Consider the following 22,561-nt stretch of genomic DNA (forward strand, 5'->3'; position numbering starts at 1 on the left):
ATTACGTCAGCAGTGCAACAGCGGCAGCAGCTGGAGCCAGGCTCTCCAGCTGCAGCATAAAGACAAGACCTCAGGTAAGTGCCTTTTTTGTTACAGAGTCGCTCCAGAGAGAATATGGCCTCTCGCAAGCGACCAGCCAGGAGGACTGCCTGCCCAACTCCACCCGAGGACGGGTCCATAGCGGGACGGCAGCCTCTCGCAGCGGAGGAGCCTTTTCAACGCTCCCGCTCACCCGCTCACCCGACACCGAGCCGCCCCCAGTGCTGCAGATTTCAACGCCCCGCACAGGGAGGAAGGCGACACATAAGACCGACCGGCCGGTGTCCTCCGATGAATCGGAGGAACGGGAACACTCTCCCCCACCGAAAAGGGGAGACGCTCGGATCAGCTGCATGAGGCAGCTCCTAGAGCGAATGATCAACGAGGAGATGCGGCATCTCCCAGGAGGACGGGCTTTGGCCTCCTCCTCTCCACACCCTTCTGTACCCTCTATGTTCGAGGGCAGTAAGGGAGGCCAGGACTGGGCTGGCCTATCCCAAGGGCAGGCGGAGGATACCATCAGCATGCCGGGCGTGCCAGAAGAAGAGCTACTGGGTGTAGTGGGCCGATATGCAGCGCCCCCAACAACTGGGATGGTGTTGCCACCCAGAATGGCGGCCACCATAAACAGGCTGTCCAACAACCCGCTGCAGGACAAGGCTGTCCAGCAGGCCCTTGACAATTACATAGCGCCAGAAAATTGCGAGGCGCTGAGAGTCAAAACGGTCAATGGGCAGATCTGGAACCAGCTGGGGCAGCAAATCAGGGCTCAGGAAGTCAAGATGCAGCGAGTCCTGAAGCTCCACTCAGCAGCCGTCACCGCCTTTGCTCGGTCCGTAGGGGATGAAGACCTGACCATACCCCAGCAGGATGCCCTCGCACTGATGTGCAGCACCACCTATGAGCTAAATAGCCTACGGCGGGACAACATCAGGCCTGCCCTCAACCCAACATATGCCGGCCTCTGTAAAGCTCCAGCGCCCGAACGACAGGCGCTGCTATTTGGTGCGGATCTGGCCAAAAGGCTGAAGGAGTTGGAAGAGGCGGCAAAACCAGTAGGCCTCATGAGGGCAGGGCCAGGACCGAGCAGGGTGAAGACACCCAGTTGGCCGCACGCCTCGGCAGCCACCAGCAGATACCGAGCTGGTGAAAGCCTGGTGACCGCCTCCCACTACCCCCAGAGCTCTTTTTTAGAGCGGGGCCCAGGGCGGAGCCGTGGGAAGATGCGCCGCCCCACCGCAGCACCAACACGGACAACCTTGGGCCAGACCCATCGAAAACGACCCCACAAGTGAACATGGAGGTAGGTGGGTCTGGTTCCTGTCAACATACACAGACAAAGGGTGTAGTATTAACAGGGGGACGTTTGAGGTTCTTCAAGCATGTTTGGTGCTCCCTTACTAACAATAAGTTTATACTCAACAGTATTAGTGGATACAAAATTGAGTTCAAACCAGGCGTAGAACCGCCAGTTCAGCACATGCCCCAAAGGGTGTTCCTTCCCTCGGCAGTTGAGAAGGTAGAAGGACAAGCTGAACTTGATCGGCTCGTGGCTAAAGGCATCATAGAAATGACCACACACGAGCCGCAAGAATTTGTATCAAATATTTTTCTCAAAACCAAAAAAGATGGTGGACGTCGCATTATTATTGATCTGACGTCACTTAATCAGTCTGTTGAGTATCAACATTTCAAAATGGAGACATTTGTCACTGCCAGACAACTGATCTCCAAGGGATACTACATGGGAAGCATAGATATCAAAGATGCTTACTATTTGGTACCCATTCATAAAGATTACTTTAAATATCTGAAATTTATCTGGAGGGGCCAGCTATGGCAGTACCGAGCTTTGCCCAATGGTTTAACGACAGCTCCCAGACTATTTACGAAAATTCTTAAAGTGGCCATGAAGAAATTGAGAGAACTAAAACATTTAGTTGTGGCCTATCTGGACGATGTTCTCATATTAGGAAGAACACGGGAACAAGCTGTCGCAGGAGTGTTAGCCACTAAACAACTCCTTGAAACTTTGGGTTTTATCCTTCACCCAGATAAATCAATATTGGAGCCTACTACTAACATGGATTACCTAGGCTTCACTATTGACACGATTCACATGACTGTCACTCTGCCCAGAGACAAAACAGTTTCACTCATTGAAGCTTGTAGCCATTTAATTGCTACACCGCAACCTAGAATACGGCATGTAGCCAGAGTTATTGGCTCTATAGTAGCAGCATTTCCGGCTGCCCAACATGGGCCCTTGCATTATCAAAATCTACAAAGAGCAAGGACTCATGCATTACGCCTTAATAGGGGGCATTATGATCGCAAAATGGATTTTCCCGCTGAAGCCAAATCAGAACTTCAGTGGTGGGTTGATAATATTTGGCACAGTCACAGTCCTATCGCCGTAACCAATCCTAACATAACCATTGCAACGGATGCCAGTGCTTTAGGCTGGGCAGCTACTAACTCCATAGACAGCAAGGTGGCAGATGGACTAACTCAGAGGCATCGCTACTACAATCACTGGGCATTAACTTTTTGGAAATGCTCGCCGCCTTTTATGGGCTAAAAGCATATGCATCTGATATGCGGCACGTGCATGTTAGGATTATGATCGACAACACTACGGCAGTATCTTATATCCAGCACATGGGTGGCATTAAATCAGTATCATGCGACAAATTAACTGCTATAATCTGGCAATGGTGTGTCGAGAGACATATTTGGCTATCAGCTGCCTATTTACCAGGCAAGCTAAATTTAGTGGCGGACACCAGGTCACGAAAATTCAACGACAACATCGAATGGATGTTGGACCCAAAATTATTTGCTAAAATTGTTAAGCAATATGGTACGCCAGATATAGATTTGTTTGCGTCTAGGTTAAATCACCAACTACCCATGTATGTGGCTTGGGAACCAGACCCAGAGGCAGCAGCGGTAGATGCCTTCACGCTGGATTGGGGAAATTTCTTTTTCTATGCTTTCCCTTCCTTCTGCCTCATCAGTCGGGTACTCCAGAAAATTCAGGCAGACTCAGCCTCTGGCATTCTGGTCGTGCCTGACTGGCCTACCCAACCATGGTTCCCAATGTTCCACGACATGGTGGTAGAGACACCTATGGTCCTTCTTAGCCACCCCCAATTATTGACACACCCGGTAACTGGCATTAGCCATCCATGCCACCAAAAATTGAAACTCCTGGTTTCCAGATTTTGAACAGGCCTTACCAGGGATTGGGGTTATCAGACAGAACAATCACCACCATGTCGGCATCCCTGCGAGTTTCCACCAAAAAACAGTACCTGACCTTCATCAGGAAATGGGAACAGTACTGTCTGGACGCAGGGACATCCTACAAGACGGCTTCGATCTCGGATGTGCTGGAGTTCCTGGCCCACCTGCACCATGATCTCAAGATGAGCTACAGTGCCATCAATACGGCTCGGAGCGCACTGTCCGCATACCTCATGCCGATAGGACAGCATAGTGTGGGATCCCACCCTCTGGTCATCAGACTCCTTAAGGGGATCTTTAATACCAAACCCCCTACACCTAGATACACCCACATGTGGGATGTGAGTGTAGTTCTGACACACCTTCGAGGTTGGCCTCCGGTGGGATCCCTGAGCCTGGAACAGTCCACTTATAAGACCCTCATGCTCATGGCGCTTGTCTCAGCTCAAAGGGTTCAGTCGCTCCATCAGCTAAATCTGAACTACATGGTGACCACCCCAGATACCATTACTTTCACCATGCCGGGGTTGGTAAAACAAAGTAGACCAGGTACATCAAACTCCCCGTTGATCTTCCGGGCTTACCCTCCAGAACCTAGGCTGTGTGTGGTGACCCACCTTCATCATTATCTAGACACAACCCAAACGCTTAGAGGGAGAGAGAAAGCCTTATGGGTTAGCCACAGAAAGCCTTTTGGACGGGTTACCAGCCAGACATTATCCAGATGGTTGAAACAGGTCCTCAACATGGCAGGGATTAACACAAATGTTTTTAAATCCCATTCAACCAGGGCAGCGTCCACCTCAGCGGCGGATAGGATGCAGGTTCCCCTAGACCACATCCTCAGAGCAGCGGGATGGTCAAGGGAATCGACATTCCAACGATTTTACAGAAAACCGCTGATGGAACAGGACGTCTTTGCGGATAGCATTTTAGAAACCGCAAAGTTATGATTTAAAGCCCATGGGAGCTACTTTTTGTTATAGTTAATAAACATTTCTTTTATAACTAAACAAACTTGTTGGTCTTTAGCTACCACTTCCTCCCTCGATGATCTTTCGGCAGTGAGTGATATAACTGTTACACGGTTTGAAATCACAGACCTTTGAAGTCTTCACGTAGTCACTCACGTGACTCCGAAGTAAAATAGTAAGATTAAACGAGTACTTACCAGTACGAAGTTTGATCTGTATTTTATGAGGAGTTACGATGAGGGATTACGTGCCCTCCGCTCCCACCCTCATTATATAGATCAAATTCGGACTAATGTCTCGTTGGTCTTTACTATCTTTACTTCAACTAGTGTCTATCTGTGATTCCACACCGCTGCTTGGAAGTATGCCGCGCCTGCGCGCTGGGTGGGTTCTTCACGTAATCCCTCATCGTAACTCCTCATAAAATACAGATCAAACTTCGTACTGGTAAGTACTCGTTTAATCTTACTATTAAAACTGATACATAGGCAGATAACTGTATACAAGTGGGAGAGTCTAAGGATGGCTAGCGTTGGGACTCCGAGTTCAGCAGTGTAATGGTGTTGTTGAAAAAGCTGTTCCTCAGCCTGTTTGTGCGAGACCCGAGGCTCCTGTACCACCTCCCTGATGGGAGGAGGGCAAACACTCCATGGTTTGGGTGAGAGGGGTCTTTGATGATTTTCCCGGCCCGTCTCAGACACCGTTTTCGGTGGAGGGCATCCATGGCAAATCTGCCAAATAAGCCGCCAATTATTTAGAACTGTGTTGTGTCGAATTTCCTTCTCTCAGAAGGTGGTGAATCTCTGGAATTCCCTGCCACCCAGATCTTACATTTATATTTAAAATTATTTGAATTGGTTATGGGGGATCTGGCACAGAAGAGGAGTTGAGGACAGTTAAGATGAATATATTGAATGATGGGATTGGCTTAATGGGCCTGGTGGTTTACTCCAGCTCTTATTTTCATGTGTTCTTGCACAGATCTATGTTACTTCATAGTAATGACATTCAACCTATTTACGGGCAAACCTATTTGCTTTTTTGAGATGTGGGCATTATTGGCAGGGCAGCATTTATTGCATCTAAGAAAGTTAAACTATTATCTTGATCAGGTGAAATAGAATCATAAAGGACAAAGGACATTTATTGTCACATACACCAATTGGTGCAGTGAAATTTGATTTACCGTGCAGCATACAAATAAGATAAATACCACACTATAGAATTTAACATTAAACATAAAACATCCCCCACAGCAGAATCAACGTTTCCAACTGAGAGGGAAGGCAACAAAGTTCAGTCTTCTTCCTCTTGTTCACCCGTGGTCGGAGGCCTATTGAGGCCTCCGCAGTCGCCGCAACGGCGGGCAGCCCGATGTTTCAGGCCCTCTCGCCGGATGATGGCGTCATCGGAAGAACACTCTCAGCGGCTTGGGGTTCCGAATTGGCCGCTTCCTACTGGAGACCGCGGCTCCCGAAGTCCACAGGCCGAGCTGGGCAGAGCTCCAACACTGGCGACCTCGACGAAAAATCCCAGGGCTCAGCGATGTTAAAGTCAGCTCCACAGCAGTCCCAGCACTCCAGAGCTTCCAACACGGCGACCTCAGTAAGGCATCGGCCGTTCCGCGATGGTCATTCAGTGCTGCGCTCTGGCCGGTCTCCGGCGGGAAAGGCCGCGCCAATCCAGATGGTAGGCCGCGAGGAGGGGGCGAAGATGCGACTCGGAGGAAAGACGCATCCTCGACCTAGGTAGCGACTGAAAAACAGTTTCCCCCCCCACGTAAAAAGACTAAAAGACCTCCAAAACAAAAGTTTTGACGGACTAAAAATTTTAAAAAGGATGAAAGTACTCGATGGCGCCACCACTTGGACCACTCTAAAGACATAGAGCACAGAAACAGGCCCTTCGGCCCACCATATGCATGCTGACCACCAGGTCCCTATTTGAACTCATTCCATTTACTAGCATTTGGTCCATAGCCTTCTGTGCCTTAGAGATTTATATTCCCATCTTGACACTTATTAAATGTTGCGAGAGTATCTGCATCCAGAACCCACTCTGACCGTGCGTTATGATTCCAACTATTCTGTGGGTAAAAAATGTTCCTAAGATTTGTTCTAAACCACTTACCCATAACCCAAAACATATGCTATCCAGTTGTAGAAACACCTGCTGTGAGGAAATATCTTATCCACATCCAAATTCAATCAAATTGGTTATACTTCACATAGTTTGATTAGCGACCTATTTCCCAATACAACGTAAACATTCATTACAACTAGCCTTAAATCTGACTTCGAAAAGAAGAGCCATTTGTTCCTTTATTCCCCACCCTTCCTGCCAGATTGTTTGGGAAACGATATGTGCTTTGACCAAAACAAAATCAGGCTGAGTTAGGCTTGACATAGTTGGTAGTTTTGCTTAATTAATTTGGACATTAATTAAAGCCAAGATTGTCAACTGCTACCTAAGAAACTTTGGTGAATATACCTTTTGGCGCAGAAGGGTGTTTAATATATAAAGATATTATAAATATATATCATATAAAGTGATATTATGAGTGGCATAGCTGTAGAGCTGCTGCCTTACAGCGTCAGAGACCTGGGTACGATCCGGACTCCAGGTGCTGACTGCATGGAGTTTGTACTTTCTCCCTGTGACTGCTTGGGTTTTCACACTCCAAAAATGTATAGTTTTATAGGTTAACTAGACCAAGTGCAGACCCGTTGGGTCTGCTCCCCCAATGGTGTGATTCCCCCAACCCAATATTCCACCATGCACCCGTCTGCTCAAATGGAACTGAAGCCGTTGCCAAATGTAAGTTTCCAGCACTGCCATGCCTCCCTCAATTGCACCTCTCCTGCCTGCTGCAGCAGTGAAAAGTTCAGTGTTCCTGTCTTGCAACTTTGTTTCGAAGTGTGTTGGAAGCTGATAGGAAGAAGCAGCCGTCAACGAATCAAAAGGCAGGAAGGGATCCGTACTGCAGGCGGATGGATGGGTTTGAGTTTTATATATTAATAGATATAGATTGGCTTTGGTAAAAAATTGTCAGGATAATGCTGGTGTATGGGGTGATCAATGGTCGGTGTGCACTGGTGGACCGAAGGGCCTTATTCTGCGCTGTACCTCTAAAGTCTAAATATATATACATATGTATACAATAATTAAATAAATACAATTGAAATTAAACATAAGACTGTTAATCACTATCAAATGAAGTTTAGTGAATGTACTATGGAACCAAACAGATGTATAAAATATATATTTAAGATATATATGTTATATCAATATATATGCTAATATGCAATAATTCTGGTGCAGGGGCCTTTCTAAATTCTGCAATTCTTATTCTATAAGGGTAATTAATGGTCAATGAATTACAGGACTTGGCCCACTATGGATGATGAAAGAATGGCAAACTATTTCCAAGTTGGACTAATGTGCACTTTTTTTTTTGTGATAGGAGTTTGGGGGGGTGGGGGAGGGGTGTTGTTGGAGTAACTGAAAGGAGAGTAACTACTGTACATTTTGGAAATGGCACACACTGCAGATCCAGTGGCCTGGTGGTGGATGAAATGAACATTTCAGTTTGTTAGGGTTGCAGTCATGTGTGCTATTAATGTATATATTCTTGTGACAATCTTATTACTAATTATCAAATATACGGATGGCAGTGATATCTCTGCATCAACTCTTGTATTTTACAGAGTCTGTTTCCTCATTGGAATTATGAAACTGAAGTTGTACATTTCCTGTAGTTAAGTCTAGCTCATTTCTATTTCAGGTATTTGATGGTTGGCTAATGCACGCGCAGGAACAGCAAAGAAAAAAGTTACGCATTGCAAAAGCAGCGGACAACTATCGGGGCCAACTTTTACGAATGGGAGTTGCTGCAGTTCTTCAGTATAGCTCTGACATGATGCAGTTTCGCAACCAAATTGCTGCTGAGCATCAAGTGAAGGTAAGAGATTGAAACAGGCTGATTTGAAGTTGTCATCAGTGCATCTCACTGAACCGTTGCACTCACAAGCAACAGTGCTCTAAGGAGCAGAACATCTATTTGTAGTGATAAAAACATATAATTTTTTGGAAACCCTCAGCAGGGCAGGCAGCATCTGTGTAAAGCGAAAGAGCAAATGTTTCAGGTCAAATCCCTTTATTGGAACTGGGAAGTGAAAAGCAAGCTAGTTTTAAGTTGGTGAGAGCAAAGGGGAGGAATGGACAGGTCAAATGAAGTATCTAATGTGGTGATCATTGTTTATGGAACTGTCCAAAAACAGTTAGGGAATAAAACAAACAAAGTGACTTGTAAAACTATGAAAAGCAACTGTTGCAGAGAGTGTAAAGCAAAAATAAATATTAGAATTACCCAGTGTCTGTGGAGAGAAAGCAACTGAGTTAACCTTGCACATGGATAACATTAAAGCAGAAGCAGTTCTAGTACAGACAAAAAAATAAGTTATCTGAAATTGTTGAATTTGATACAGAGTCTTTAATGTTGTGTGATGCCCAGACAGAAAATAGGATGCTGATCCTCAAGGATGCTGATCCTCAAGGTTATGTAGTGCCATGATGGAAATTGTAAAAAGGCACATGTAGAACATCAGACTGGGATGGAAATTGAAAGTGTCAGGCAACCGGATGTTCAGGATCACCTTCATGGACAGAACATAGACAGTCTGCAAAATGGTCAGCCAATCTGCTTTTAGCTTCCCCAATGCAGAGACAATACCATGAGGACCAAATGTAGTCTGCTAGATTGTAAGAAACGCAAGTGAATCAGTGATACGCCTGAAAGGACTGTTTAGGTAAAAGATCAGGTGTTGCATCTCCTCTGATTATATGGGACAGTGCTGAGAGAATGGGAATGGCCTGTGGAGATAGAAGAACAAACCAGGGAGTTGTAGAGAGAATGACTCCTAAGAATGCTGAAAGGATTGTCACAAAAGACTAATTGTAATGGAATTTCATTGTAGGAGATAGAAATTGCAAAGGATAGTTTCATTATACCTGTGCTTCACCGTACTCACGCATGTGACAATAAACTTGAACCTGATGGGGTGGAGAGAGAGGATCAGGAGAACATCCTTGCTCTATCTGGGAGGAGAGAGAAGGTGCAGTAAATGGCTGAGATACAATTGAGGACTGTCAAATAAGTAGAAGGGAGGCCATGTTTAAGAAAGAAACAATGTTAGTTGAATGACAAACATTAAGTAGAGCATTGGAGATGACATGGGACTTTTTTACATGCATTGATGGAAGGTACAGCAAGTACTGTGGAGCATCAACTTTTGGACTGACACTCCAGTGCAGCAAAGAGAAGCAGCTTAAAGTCTGCTGAAATTGACCACAATCGATCAGGAGATTTGCAAATGTATAATTGTTTCTTTGGTTGTTGATGGGTCGATGTTCTGACATTGTCACAAAACAATGTTAGAGTACTTTCTCGAGAGGGAGTAAATTAGTTCAAGAAGGTGGCTGACAACCACTTCAAGGGGGTTCGGCATGGCAAGAAGTGCTGGCCCTTACTGATGCCCACAAAGTAAAATTGATTGCAAAAACTCTGTATATTTAGCAATATATTAGTCATGATATTTTGTTTTTAATTTAGCATTCATTGAACTCCAAACCTATCTCCTCAGACTGCTTATAGCCTTCACCAGGTTGTCTATCGCTGTGCAATGATTTGGAAGCAAAGAGTGCTCTGCAAAAGTGAGAAGCTGAAACAGAGGTCTGCTGCTGTGACACGAAAAAAAAATGTGGCTTTCAAGTTTCCAGTTACTGATGTTTGCAAAGAGAAAGATGCCAGTACAAAGACTGGGATCTTGAATAGTGCATCTCAGAAAATGATTGCAAAACCCGCAACAGATCCAGTCCAATGTCTTAACTTTTCAGCAGTGCTGCCTGGTAGTGATATGGACTTCACCAATTTGTAAGTGAACTTTTTACCCTTTCACCTTTGCTACAAAGTCATTAACTAAAAAAATATGTACATAATATATGAAGAGATTACCTCATTTTCCCCAGTGTCAATTTCACAATGTCTGCAAAACTTCAGAGCGAATCCTTTCTGTAAAAATGATAAATAAAAGCAACCCTAACTAAGCTGATGGAAATACATTGGTTGCTGACCAACAGCCTGTTTACATAACTAAATTTGAAGTCTATATACATTTACAAATGATGCATGCTTACTCGCACCCACAAGTGATGCAGAAAATACCCATGAAGGTAATTCCTAAAATGCAGGAAGTATACTTTGATAAAACCCTGCTCAGGATGAGCTGATTTCACAGGTGCATGAATAAAAGGAGCTGTTCAGTCTTCGTCAGCAGTTGAGTCCTGGTCTTTTCTTACATAACCAATCAACAAAATCCACGTTCAGTCTGCCTAGTCTAACGCTGCAGTAATCTACTGCTGCATTGACTAGTGAGAATTTAGTGGTGCAAAGAGTGCATACTATGCTGCCTCACCGAGTGCCATTTCAAGTTCTTCCTGGATTGGATCTTTGTTCTAATAATCTGGAGGTGAAGGTGATATGTTAGTGCAGTGAAATGTTAGTGAGTGATGTAGCGTGATGCTTAATTTATATTGGTGCCACTGCATGTCCCAGGGACTCTTCCTTAGAAATGGTTGGCAAATAGATCGTTCGTGAAAGAGTTACCAGTGTGGGATTGTATATGGTCCAGTTTAAGCTGCTATTTTAGAACGTTAACATCACCGACTTTAAGATGACATTTCAGGAACACTCCAATTAGGGGGAAATCAGACCCTTGGACAAGAGCTGAAATAACAATTGAACTTCCATCAGCTCATGATAATATAAATTTGACTTATTTATGCCCTTAAGTTAAGCCCAGAGCTATTTGATACTAATCATTATTAAGCCATAATTTTCCAGCAGTATTATTGCTTTAGATTATTTGAGAAGCTTGTCTGTTCTCAACTACCTGTATATGAAAAACATAGGAAAGGACTGCAAACAGACCCCATGTTTTGATATTGATACATTTCTATGTGTGAGGACCTGCCTGGAGTAACTTAAACATTTCAGATAATTGGCCCAAAATGGATCATTCTCATGTTGAGAATGAGATGCACAGGATCGTGTATGCTGCAGAATGGATTCAAATTATGACTAATGTTTTTGGAGAATAAATGAATTTATGGACCTGTTGAGAGAGATTGTTTTGGATGGGCTTAATTAATTTTCTCTGCTCTTACAATGCTTAGATTATGAACAGAGTTTATTTTGAAGAGCAAAATTATCAACACTTCAATGAAAGTTTAATGTTAATTAGATAGGCCTCCAGGGCAACAATGTAATTTTGCAAATAAGCTCACTGTATTAAAATGTTTCTGTCAGCACATAATACAGGTCATATTGGACATACTGCACGTTTACTTGGTGCACCTAAAGAGGCATGTTTAAATTGGTTTTTGGGACTTGTAAGAGAATGTTGTCTCTTTCAAATTAAAAGAAAAAAGAAACACAACTTTGTTTCATGTACCATTGCTCTGCCAAGGTTGAGAGATTAAAGATAAGGGCTGTTGGCAGCACATTGCGGAGTGGACAATGTGGTGCGAGAACTGTTGGCACATAATTCTAGAATTAAATGTATTATTACAAGTTCTTCAATGGTAATGAATGCTTGGAATAGGCTGTGAGCACCAACTGAAGCTCCACAGCAGAATTATGTGAATAAAGTCAGAGGGAAGTTAATTGCAAATGATTTTTAGGAAAGACTTTGGCATCCATCTTTTGAAGATTAATTCAGTCCTTCAATGTATCAATAGACACCTTGCACGTCAGGCGAGATTACAACCAAGAAAACCAAAGTTCCTGCTTAAACCACCTGAAAAGAAAGAGCTACTGGACAGAGGCAACAATGGGTATGTCTATCTATTGTTAAATACTGCCCAGTATTGTTAATTGTTCCATGATAAGAGGTCGTCACTAATTCAAGAACTAAACATGAGCAGTGACTTTCTGTCTAAGCTGCACTCACTTTGAGAAAAAATATTCCATGATCTTACAGTGTATTTTCCATCATTCCATTTTGTTCTCCCTCGATATTCTTATTCCCTTTCATATCCTTATTCTGACCCTTACCTATTGTCGCATTTTTGCTGATGCTTTAGTACATTTAGGTTTATTATTGTCACGTGTACAGTGAAAAGCTTTGTTTCACATACTACCCAATCAAATCAGATAATACATGAACACAATCAAGCCAACCCCGATCAGTCTGAAGAAGGGTTTCGGCCCGAAACGTTGCCTATTTCCTTCGCTCCATAGATGCTGCTGCACCCGCTGAGTTTCTCCAGCTTTTTTGTGTACCTTCGATTTTCCAGCATCTGCAGTTCCTTCTTAAACAAACTGTTGTGTTCCCTCTCTTATTTTGTTGTACCCATTTTATTTCAGATTTGACCCATAGACTTTGCTTTTTTTTTTAGCAAATATGATAATTATTGCCTTCATCTAGATCTTGACACTCCTGTTGTCTAAGCAGTGTGCATTCGGAAAAAAACATGCTGTAGAAAATCGCATTATAAAAACAATTGTCAATGTCCAAAAAGGAGCTAGTGGCTAAAGAGCTTCAGCCTCACAATAACAAAGTTATATTTCATCCAGATTTTCAGAAATAAAGTTCTTTATAATAGCTATGTTTATTTTCATTTTTGCATGCTAAAAATACCAAAGGCTGTATGATAAATTGTTTAATAAGTGAATCATCGCACAAGTATCAATAGAGGTAACTGCTTGTCATTTTCAATAGCCACCTGAGGCGAAACTGACAGTGATTTTTAATTTCTCAGATGCAATAGGTACTTGGGGATGTTTTTTTTCCCCATGACTTTTTTTTCCAGACATCTTTTTTTTCTTCTTGTCAATTTGCAAAGTAACTTTTAAGTGGTTCTCCGGTTCCTGATCAAAAGCGTGTTATAACCAATGTCAGCCCGTGTAATACAAGTGTTTCATTAATTCTTCAATCACATTTGTGTTATTGAAAAGATGTGTTAGAATAGAAGTATCTGTATTTGTACATGGTTAAAACCAATGTTATCCCATTATTTCTTCTTTTTGTACTTGTCACAAGAATTGTGAAGGAGTGCTCAAGATCTCCAGTCACACTCCTTGTCTTTGACGGTTCTTTGTATTATTGGGAACAGCAATTCAGGAAATGAATGCCGGACAGTGCCAGATAACCAGGCAGAGAGTGGTGAATCTCTGGAATTCTCTGCCACAGAGGGTAGTTGAGGCCAGTTCATTGGCTATATTTAAGAGGGAGTTAGATGTGACCCTTGTGGCTAAGGGGATCAGGGGGTATGGAGAGAAGGCAGGTACGGGATACTGAGTTGGATGATCAGCCATGATCATATTGAATGGCGGTGCAGGCTCGAAGGGCCGAATGGCCTACTCCTGCACCTAATTTCTATGTTTCTATGTTTATCCCGATTTCAAAAGCTACTTTACCTTGTATTCTCTTTCTCATTATTAAGTAGTTCTTGCCAACACAGGACACTGACAAAATTCTAAAATGTGATCCATCCCCAAATACATCCTGGAAATGAACATTTCATGATAGTAGGTGGTGTACCATTTAACTTCTGTATAGCATTTCTTGTCCTCTATCCTGTTCTCCCTTTTTTCCTCTCCCCTTTCTCTTTTCTCATTCACTCACAAATTTCCCCTTACCTTTCCCAATCCAGCATCAGCACCACTGAAAATGAAATGTGCAGCAAACAGCACAATGCAATAGTCATACGGCATGGAAACAAGCCGTGTGGCCCAACTCATCTATGTCGAGCAAGATGCCACCTGCCCAGATGAGCATTTATATTTACCATTCTTTGAAATTGTTTTTCCCTCACCTCTGCTCTAATTCTTCAATTAATTAACGTAAATCTAATTTTTCTAATTATCATTCTCTCTAAGGGAAAGCCAGTTACTTTGTCGTCGCCTCTCAATTGTATCCTTAATTATATGTTCTCTCTGTGTCCTGTGCAAATAAAACAATCTGAGCCTACTCAGTCTCTGATAACTTTAAATTCACTAGTCCTGGCAATCTTTTCTCCACCCCTCTCGTGGTGTTACAACCATCCTTCTGTACTATGACAAATACTGTTTAATGCGATTCTAGCAGGACTTCCTCTCACACTATACCACTTCCTGCCCTCTTACTTCCTTTGTCCTCGTCTTTCACCATATTGTCTTCTTTGTAATCTCTGTTAATGATGACACCTACAGCAAGATGATAACAATAAATACTTCCCCTCACCTCCTTGTCAGCATTTTGAAGGGATGAGGTCTTGTGGAGACTAGTTCACTCCTCGATCAATGGACATGCATTTTAATATTCTGCTTCCTTGTATCCTTTAATTTATTACATATTCTATTGTCTTGTTTACTCTCCAAATATGTATTACCTCACATGTTTCTCTCAAAGAAATTCTATTCACCACCACAGTAGCCACCTTCACTTATGTTTTTCTGCAGTCGAGACTCATCATCTTCACTGTCAAAACATAGTTGGAGGAACTCAGCAGGTCAGGCAGCAGGGAATGGACAGATGATGGTTCAAATTGGGACCCTTCTTCAGATTGATTGCAGTAGGGGGGAGACAGCTGGAAAAGGTAGTTGGGGCAGGACAAAACCTGGCAAGTGATGGGGGATACAGGAGGGTGTATGATTGGCAGATGGGTTGTGTAAGTGACAAAGGTAAGAGATGAAAAGAAGACCAAAAGGTGTTGGGTAAGGGAGGGGTACGTGGAAGGGGACAGTGGGAGAGGAAAGAGCAGAGATAGAAGAGAAATGTGGGACAGTGATGGGAGATAAGTGCACACAGCAAGGGAAAGGAACAGTGAGGATTGTGGGAGAAATGGGTGTGCACTGGGTTGGGAGGGAGCACGGAAAGAGAGAGGGGTATTACTTAAAATTGGAGAATTCAATGTTTATACTTGGGTTGTGAGCTACCCAAGCAGAATATGCGATGTTGTTCTACCTGTTTATATGTGGCCTCACTCTGGCAATGGAGGCCAAGAGCAGAAAGGTCGCAATGGGAAAGGGAATTAAAATGGTTGGCAACGTGAGATCCAGCAGGCCTTGGCAGACAAAGTGCGTCCTCAGTGAAATGGTCACAGAATGTACACTTGATATTACATGTTGGGAGCACTGAATGCACGGAATTCCTCACTCTTAACCTCATTTACTAATTTAGGTATCATCAGCAAATTTAATCATCCCTCTACTTTTAAGCCCATGCTCTTTTTTCACTTTGTATTCATGTGTACTCCCAGATCTCCTCTGCAATACTCTCCAGAGCTCTACCACCTACTGTAGAAGTTCTGTCCTGGTTTGACATTCCAAAGTGCAACACCTCGTACTTGTCAGATAAATTCCATTTGCCATTCCTTGGCTCACCTTCCCAGCTGATCTAGATCTTGTTGTAAACTTAGATATCCTTCCTCACTGTTTACGATACCACAAATTTTGTTTGTCATCTGCAAAATTACTAACAGTTTTAACAACACTGTTATCCGAATAATTAATGTATATAACAAATAGCAGGGCACCCAGTACCTGCAGCTCATCATCGTAAATCAGAAAATCAATCTTTCATAACCACACTTTGACTTCTTCCTCCAAACCAATTTTGAATCTAAGTGGCTAGCTCACCTTGGATTCCATACGATCTAACCTTCTAGTCTAGCCTACCATGAGGAATCTTGTCAAAGGCTTTGTTGAAGTCCATGTAGATAACATCCACTGCTCTGCTTTCATCATCTCTTGGTGTCCTCTTCAAAAAATTGTATGAGATTTGTGAGATGAGTTCCCACATACGAAGCCATGCTGACTGTCCCTAATCAGTCCGTGTCTTTCCAAATGCTGGTAGAACCTGTCCCAAAGAATCTCCTCCAATGTCAGGCTCATCTGCCTGTAATTCCCTGGCTTGTCCTTACTGCCCTTCATAAATAATGGTACAACATTAGCAGCCCTTCCCCCCCCCCCCCCCCCCGGCACGCCTGTCCAGAGGGATAGCCTATACCCACTACTGGCCGCTAGCAACTTGAGCTGACCATTGGTTGCCCTCTCCCCTCCCTGATGGACATCTACACCTCCCGCTGCCTTAGCAGGGCAAAGAAGATCACCAAAGACAGCTCCCATCCTGCGTTTGGACTGTTCGACCTGCTGCCCTCTGGAAGGCGCTATAGGTGCATCAAATCCAGGACAAACAGACTCAGGAATAGCTGCTTCCCGAGAATTATATCTACCATAAATTCAAATCCACACATGCACTGACTACACCGCCCAACACGGACTTCCATCTGTATATATGTATATATGTATGTAGCGCCGTAGAATTTGTGTGCACCTATTCCCCCCCCCCCCCCCCCATCTCCCTTCTGTTTTGTTTTTCTGTTTCTTGTTTTTTGTGTAAAATTGTATGTATGCACTGAGTACGAGCAGCTTTCAGTTTCACTGTACATGTATAGTGACAATAAATGGCATATCTATCTATCTATCTATCTATATCACAGCAGAGTCTGAGCACAAACCTGCACAGCATCCATTTTATTGCTGGAACCACTATTTTATGTTTATAAATGAGGATGTGGCGAGTTTAATTTTTTTTTCAAGATGACTATGGTAGGTTGGACAACTGCATGAAAAATTGTGGCAGGAAATAAAGAATTACTAACATTTAAAGAATTAATGTATAGTTTACAATAAATACAAATCCCTTCAATACAAAAAAAAAACTGGAAAAATGCTCCAGCTGTGGCTCACGAGGTAAAGATGGTATTTGATCAAGGGATAAAGCTTATTCTGTTTCAAGAAGCTTGTGGATTGGGAACGTTTTAGAATTCAGCATAGCATGACCAAAATAGGTGATAAGGAAAGGGGAAGTAGAATGCAAAAGTAACAAGAAAGTAACCGCAGAACATAAAACTAGCTTGATTGTAATCACGTAATATTTTCACTGATTGCACGCTACAAAAAGCTTTTCACTGTACCCGGCACACGTGATATTAATAAACTAAATGAAACTATACTGAGGGAGCAATACAAGGAATACAAACGTTCACTCTGTCAAAGAATAAAAACAGTTCAAACTCTGGAGAGAGCAGCATGTGAGGCATTATGTATGAAATCTTAGAGTAAAAAAGGAAAATAAAAATATTTGCTAGACACAAAATACTGGAGTAACTTAGTGGTGGAACATGCAGCTTCTCTGGAGAGCAGGTGACGTTTCAGGTTGAGACTTCAGGGGAGAGGGAGTCGAGATATGAAGGGGTACGGTGTAATAACACAGATCAAAGCAGAGGATTGACTCTGGGTTAAAATGTGGTCTGCAGTTCCTTCCTACACAAAAATATTTGCTAGATAAATTTCAAATTTCATTAGAAGAGAGAAAAGACAGAAATTTCACCCTGCTGAAATTAGTAAGCACACGAAACGAGAACAGGTTCTTTTATCAAGGCAGACCTGATAGGGGTCGGGATCCAGCGGGTATGGACCAGTGGTAGGTTAGAGCTCCAGCAGAGGTGGGCTGTTGGTGGGTTGGGGTCCAACAAATCTGGACGAATGTTGATTTGGGTAAGGTTTACAAATTCAGGCAATGCTGCTAAGAATTTGCTGCAATTGTGGAGAGAATTGTATACCATTCCAGTTTTCACAGAACAACTTTTTGGTGATTACTTTTTTACTCTCCACTGGTATTTCCGGTTCTGCTGACTGTTTCTGCATTTTTCTGTTTTTATTTAATAATTTTCAGCATCTGACGTTTTTTTCTGCTTCTGATTTATCCCCATCTTGATTACAGTGACAATGCTTTGATTCTGGGCTCATCATTGTCAACTCTAACCTCTCTATCAGAAGACAAAGTGGAGACTCCAACACAGTCCAAAGTTCATGAAGTAAGGACTCACACAAGCCAAAGGAACAATTCTATGAAGGATACTGTTGACCATGTTACCTGGCAACCACAAGCAGCAACTTTACAGGCTGTGCAGTCACAGATGACCTTACCCTTTACCCACTTTGTTCCCTCATGGCCCACCATGGACACTCTGCAGGAGCAGCCAGTGCGAAAGGATGTGCTTCTACCCCCTTCAGCATTCTTGTCACTGGGGAAGGAGAGAGGGAATGTAAGCCACTATTATTCTGCTGCACTCTCCTGCTAATCTCGCTTGTTCTGAGGATGTTGATTCTGATCCTTGCACACTGCCTAACACCAGGTTGCCTTTGCTTGGTTTCCATTCTAAATGCCTGCATATCCTCTGCTGCGCTCTTCACAGATTATAATGGCTCAAAAATGGTTTGATATCTACTGCAGTGCAAAAGCTGTTGTGTCATTCGAAAAGCTATTGTCTTTGCCTATTGGTTGAATTACTTGTCTTTTATATGAAGTTATATCGTATCGTATAAGGAATGTAAAATAGTCTCCCATATTTTGAAAAATAATCATCTGCAACAGGGTGTAGTAAATGTGTTAAATCCAATAACTTGTACTCGAAAGGTGGTAACATGCATGAAATTAGCTTCCTCATATTCAGCTCTTTCTGTCTATACTCTGCTTGATTCTACACCTGTCTTGCCACCCAATATTGAAAGTTAGATCAGTTAAAATCTCCTTCCGTTAAGTAGCAACAGGACTGAAGGCAAGTTATCACACACCCAACATTATATTTTTACCTCAGATGTTGATTCTATTTGCCAAAGGTAGTTTGGGCATAACCTTAAGTATGAAAGGATGAGCTTTAAACCTCATCACTGAATGAACTTCACCAGAATCTCATTGTACATTGCTCGAATACTCAAGCACACCCTCTTCACCATGGCTCAATTATTGGAATGCCCTTATAGTCGATCATTCATGCTTGTAAATAGCAACATAACCCAGAAATCTGTGCCTCCATCATTACTCTAGAACTTGATTGCCGTGTCCTTGGGTCTTGGTAATACGTAAACTGTGTTCAGAGTAGCTTAGTGACAAAAACTAATTCAAAACGCAGGTATTTGGGAGGTTTAGCTGAGTTTCAGGTTTGGCTGAGCTTAAGATGCCAATAATGCGATGGAAATGTGAAGTTTTCCATTTACAGTGAACTGTTGAGCCAGCCAGAGCTAGGAGGTCTGGGCCATCTGCTCCCTCTCAAACTTGTCACTTGCCCTCACAAAGTCTGTGATGGGGGCCTGCTGATTTGCAGAGGCTTTCTTCCCATTCCACTCTCAGCTGAAAATATTAAGGCTGAAAGGGCTGGGTGGTGATGATTTAAGGGCTGGCTTGGAACACACAGAGTTGCCTTTCCATAGGATAAGAACATTGCTTTAAAATGGGAAGTGAGAAAATCTGTGGGAAACATGATATCTGATAGTGCATCAGTAAAAAAAAAAAAATGTAATTGTATTTATTTTGCTAGTAAACCACATGTGCAGCAATACTTGAGCTTATTAACATATGCTTCCTTCTCTCTTGCACATTGCATTTTATCTGTCTCAAAACAAATTATTAGCAATCCTCAATACTATAACATTTTATTAATCTGCTATCCAGTTGTTAAGACATTCTGATGTTTTGGCATTTGCCTCACTATATGCTCACTCCTGCACTCCCTTTAACACACCAGGGTCCTAGACCCCACATTCACTTCAACACACTGTGGTCCAAGTTCCCAAGTTTTCATTAATACACCAGCCCTCTCATTCCATGCTTCCTTTAACATACAGGAGTTGTGGTTCCCACACTCCCTTTAACATACTGAGCCCCTGATTCCACATTCCCTTAACACACGGGGCTCTTGAACCCACTCTCCCTTTAACACACTGGTCCCCTGAATCCCACGATACATTTTAACCTGTCGCCCTGGATCCTATGCTGCCTTCAACACACTGTGGCCCTGGTTCCCACACTTCCTACAGTACACTGGGCCCTGGTTCCAACAATTCCTTCAACACACCATAGGCCCGTCCCCAAGCTTCCTTCAGTATACAGGGACCTGATTCCCACACTCCCTTTAACACACCATGGCCTTGGTTTGCATACTCCCTTCAGTAATCTGGCCCTGGATCCTACATTCCCTTTAAAAACCCTGGTTCCCTCACTCCTTCAAACACTTCTCCTCACCCTGGTTCCCATGCTCCCTTGACCATGCAGGGACCCTGAATCACACACTCCCTTTCACATACCAGAGCTCTGGTTCTCTCGTTCCCTTTAACATTCAGGAGCTGCAGTTCCCACACTCCCTTGAAACTCACCAAAGCCCCGTTTTTCACACCTTTTAAATTTCTTGAATTAGCTGGTATATTTATTACATTACCGTAACATCTTAAAACAAAAGGCAATTAAAAGTGCTGTTGTTACTGACTGGGGGGTGTGAATCTGTCAAACTGGATCCCTAATCTACCAGCCACCATCACAGGAGACAGAAAATAAATGTATTTAACTGTTTATACCCATTTTGATTTTAGACAAATGAGGATGAATACAGGAACAACGGGTTTGGTGCTCACCAAGTTCAAAAGGACAAGCGAGTTTTGCCTAAACACACAACTCGACAGCTGCTTTCTCCAGATCATTTAAGGGACAGAACAGAATTCCTCAGTCCATCTTTCCAGGAGAAAGGTAAACAAATAACAGCTGATCCAAATCAACCTTTCCTAGTTGCGGTGATCGTGGACCAGGTTTTCGAACGAACCATTGGACATGTTGCACTTTTTCAAAGATGCTTTAAGCATATCCTTGAATGTTTGACAATGATTGACAAATCATGCAAGTGATGTGGTCAACGGAACAGAGTCAAGTGTAATCAGCGTCTTGATGATGGGGATGTGACTCTCGCAAATGATATTGATGTTAGTTTGCTTATCACCAATTCCACTGGGAGGTTTCCTCTCCAGTGCTTTGAGGTGTCTGCTGTAGGAAATACACAAGGGCACAGGTAATCTGTAAGAAAGAACTGCAGATGCTAGTTTAAATCGAAAGTAGACAAAAAATGCTGGAGTAACAATAGACAATAGATACAGGAGTAGGCCATTCAGCCCTTCAAGCCAGCACCGCCATTCAATGTGATCATGGCTGATCATCCACAATCAGTACCCCATTCCTGCCTTCTCCCTATATCCCCTGACTCTGCTATCTCCAAGAACTCTATCTAGCTCTCTCTTGAAAGTATCCAGAGAACCGGCCTCAACCGCCCTCTGTGGCAGAGAATTCCACAGACACACAACTCTGTGTGAAAAAGTATTTCCCATCTCCGTCCTAAATGGCTTCCCCCTTATTCTTAAACTGTGGCCCCTTGTTCTGGACTCCCTGAACATCGGGAGCATCCTGCCTCTAGCGTGTCCAAACCCTTAATAATCTTGTATGTTTCAATAAGATTCCCTCTCATCCTTCTAAATTCCAGAGTATACAAGCCCAGCCACTCCATTCGCTCAGCATATGACAGTCCCGCCATCCCGGGAATTAACCTTGAGGACCTACACTGCACTCCCTCAATACCAAGAATGTCCTTCCTCAAATTTGGAGACCAAAACTGCACACAATAACCCAGCGGGTGAGGCAACATCTCTGGAGAGAAGGAATGGGTGACGTTTCGGTTCAAGACCTTTCTTCAGACTGATATCAGGGGAGGGGACGGGACAAAGATATAATGTAGTTGGAGATAGTAAGACGAGTGGGAGAACTGCGAAGGGGAAGGGGAAGGGGATGGAGAGAAGTCAAGGGCTATCTGAAGTTAGAGAAGTCAATGTTCATACTGCTGGAATGTAAGCTACCCAAGCGAAATATGAGGTGCTGTTCCTCCAATTTGTGCTGGGCCTCAAACTGACAATGGTGGAGACCCAAGACAGAAAGGTCAGATTGGGAATGGGAGGGGGAGTTGAAGTGCTGAGCCACCGGGAGATCGGGTAGGTTAAGGCGGACTCAGTGGAGGTGTTCAGTGAAACGATCGCTGGGCCTGCGCTTGGTCTCGCCAATGTAGCGAAGTTGACACCTGGAACAGCGGATACAGTAGATGAGGTTGGAGGAGGGCACAGGTAATGTTGTAACCTGGTAAACCGTAATCATTGTACTGGGTTTGAGATGCTCTCTTCTCCTACGGCTGTGCCCACTGAATGCAATTTCATCATGGACGTCAGTCTTTACTGTCAGAGAATGGTGTTGCACGTTTGGGAGTGGGCTGTTTAATTACCTTTATTTTGAAAATATTAAGTGCAGGTCCGATCCACTTGAGTTGATGTTGACTTGGAGCTTGGTCTCTGAATGTTTGCTTAGGACAAGAAAATCTAATTGGAA

At 43.3% G+C, this 22,561-nt stretch overlaps 1 protein-coding gene across 3 annotated transcripts in view; it reads left to right on the forward strand.

The window, feature by feature from the left end:
• sfi1 (SFI1 centrin binding protein) overlaps window positions 1-22,561 on the forward strand; it is a 98,076-nt gene that overhangs the window by 63,332 nt on the left and 12,183 nt on the right. For 2 of the 3 annotated variants that reach the window (XM_055655968.1, XM_055655969.1), the window contains 5 exons: window positions 8,047-8,223; window positions 9,905-10,194; window positions 12,060-12,155; window positions 18,092-18,416; window positions 20,737-20,890. In XM_055655968.1, the coding sequence (XP_055511943.1) occupies window positions 8,047-8,223; window positions 9,905-10,194; window positions 12,060-12,155; window positions 18,092-18,416; window positions 20,737-20,890 (1,042 nt within the window). The remainder of the gene's footprint in view (window positions 1-8,046; window positions 8,224-9,904; window positions 10,195-12,059; window positions 12,156-18,091; window positions 18,417-20,736; window positions 20,891-22,561) is intronic. The other variant, XM_055655970.1, reaches the window with a different exon arrangement.

The sequence above is a fragment of the Leucoraja erinacea genome, chromosome 25 (genome assembly GCF_028641065.1).
Source record: "Leucoraja erinacea ecotype New England chromosome 25, Leri_hhj_1, whole genome shotgun sequence".
Lineage (NCBI taxonomy): Eukaryota > Metazoa > Chordata > Chondrichthyes > Rajiformes > Rajidae > Leucoraja > Leucoraja erinaceus.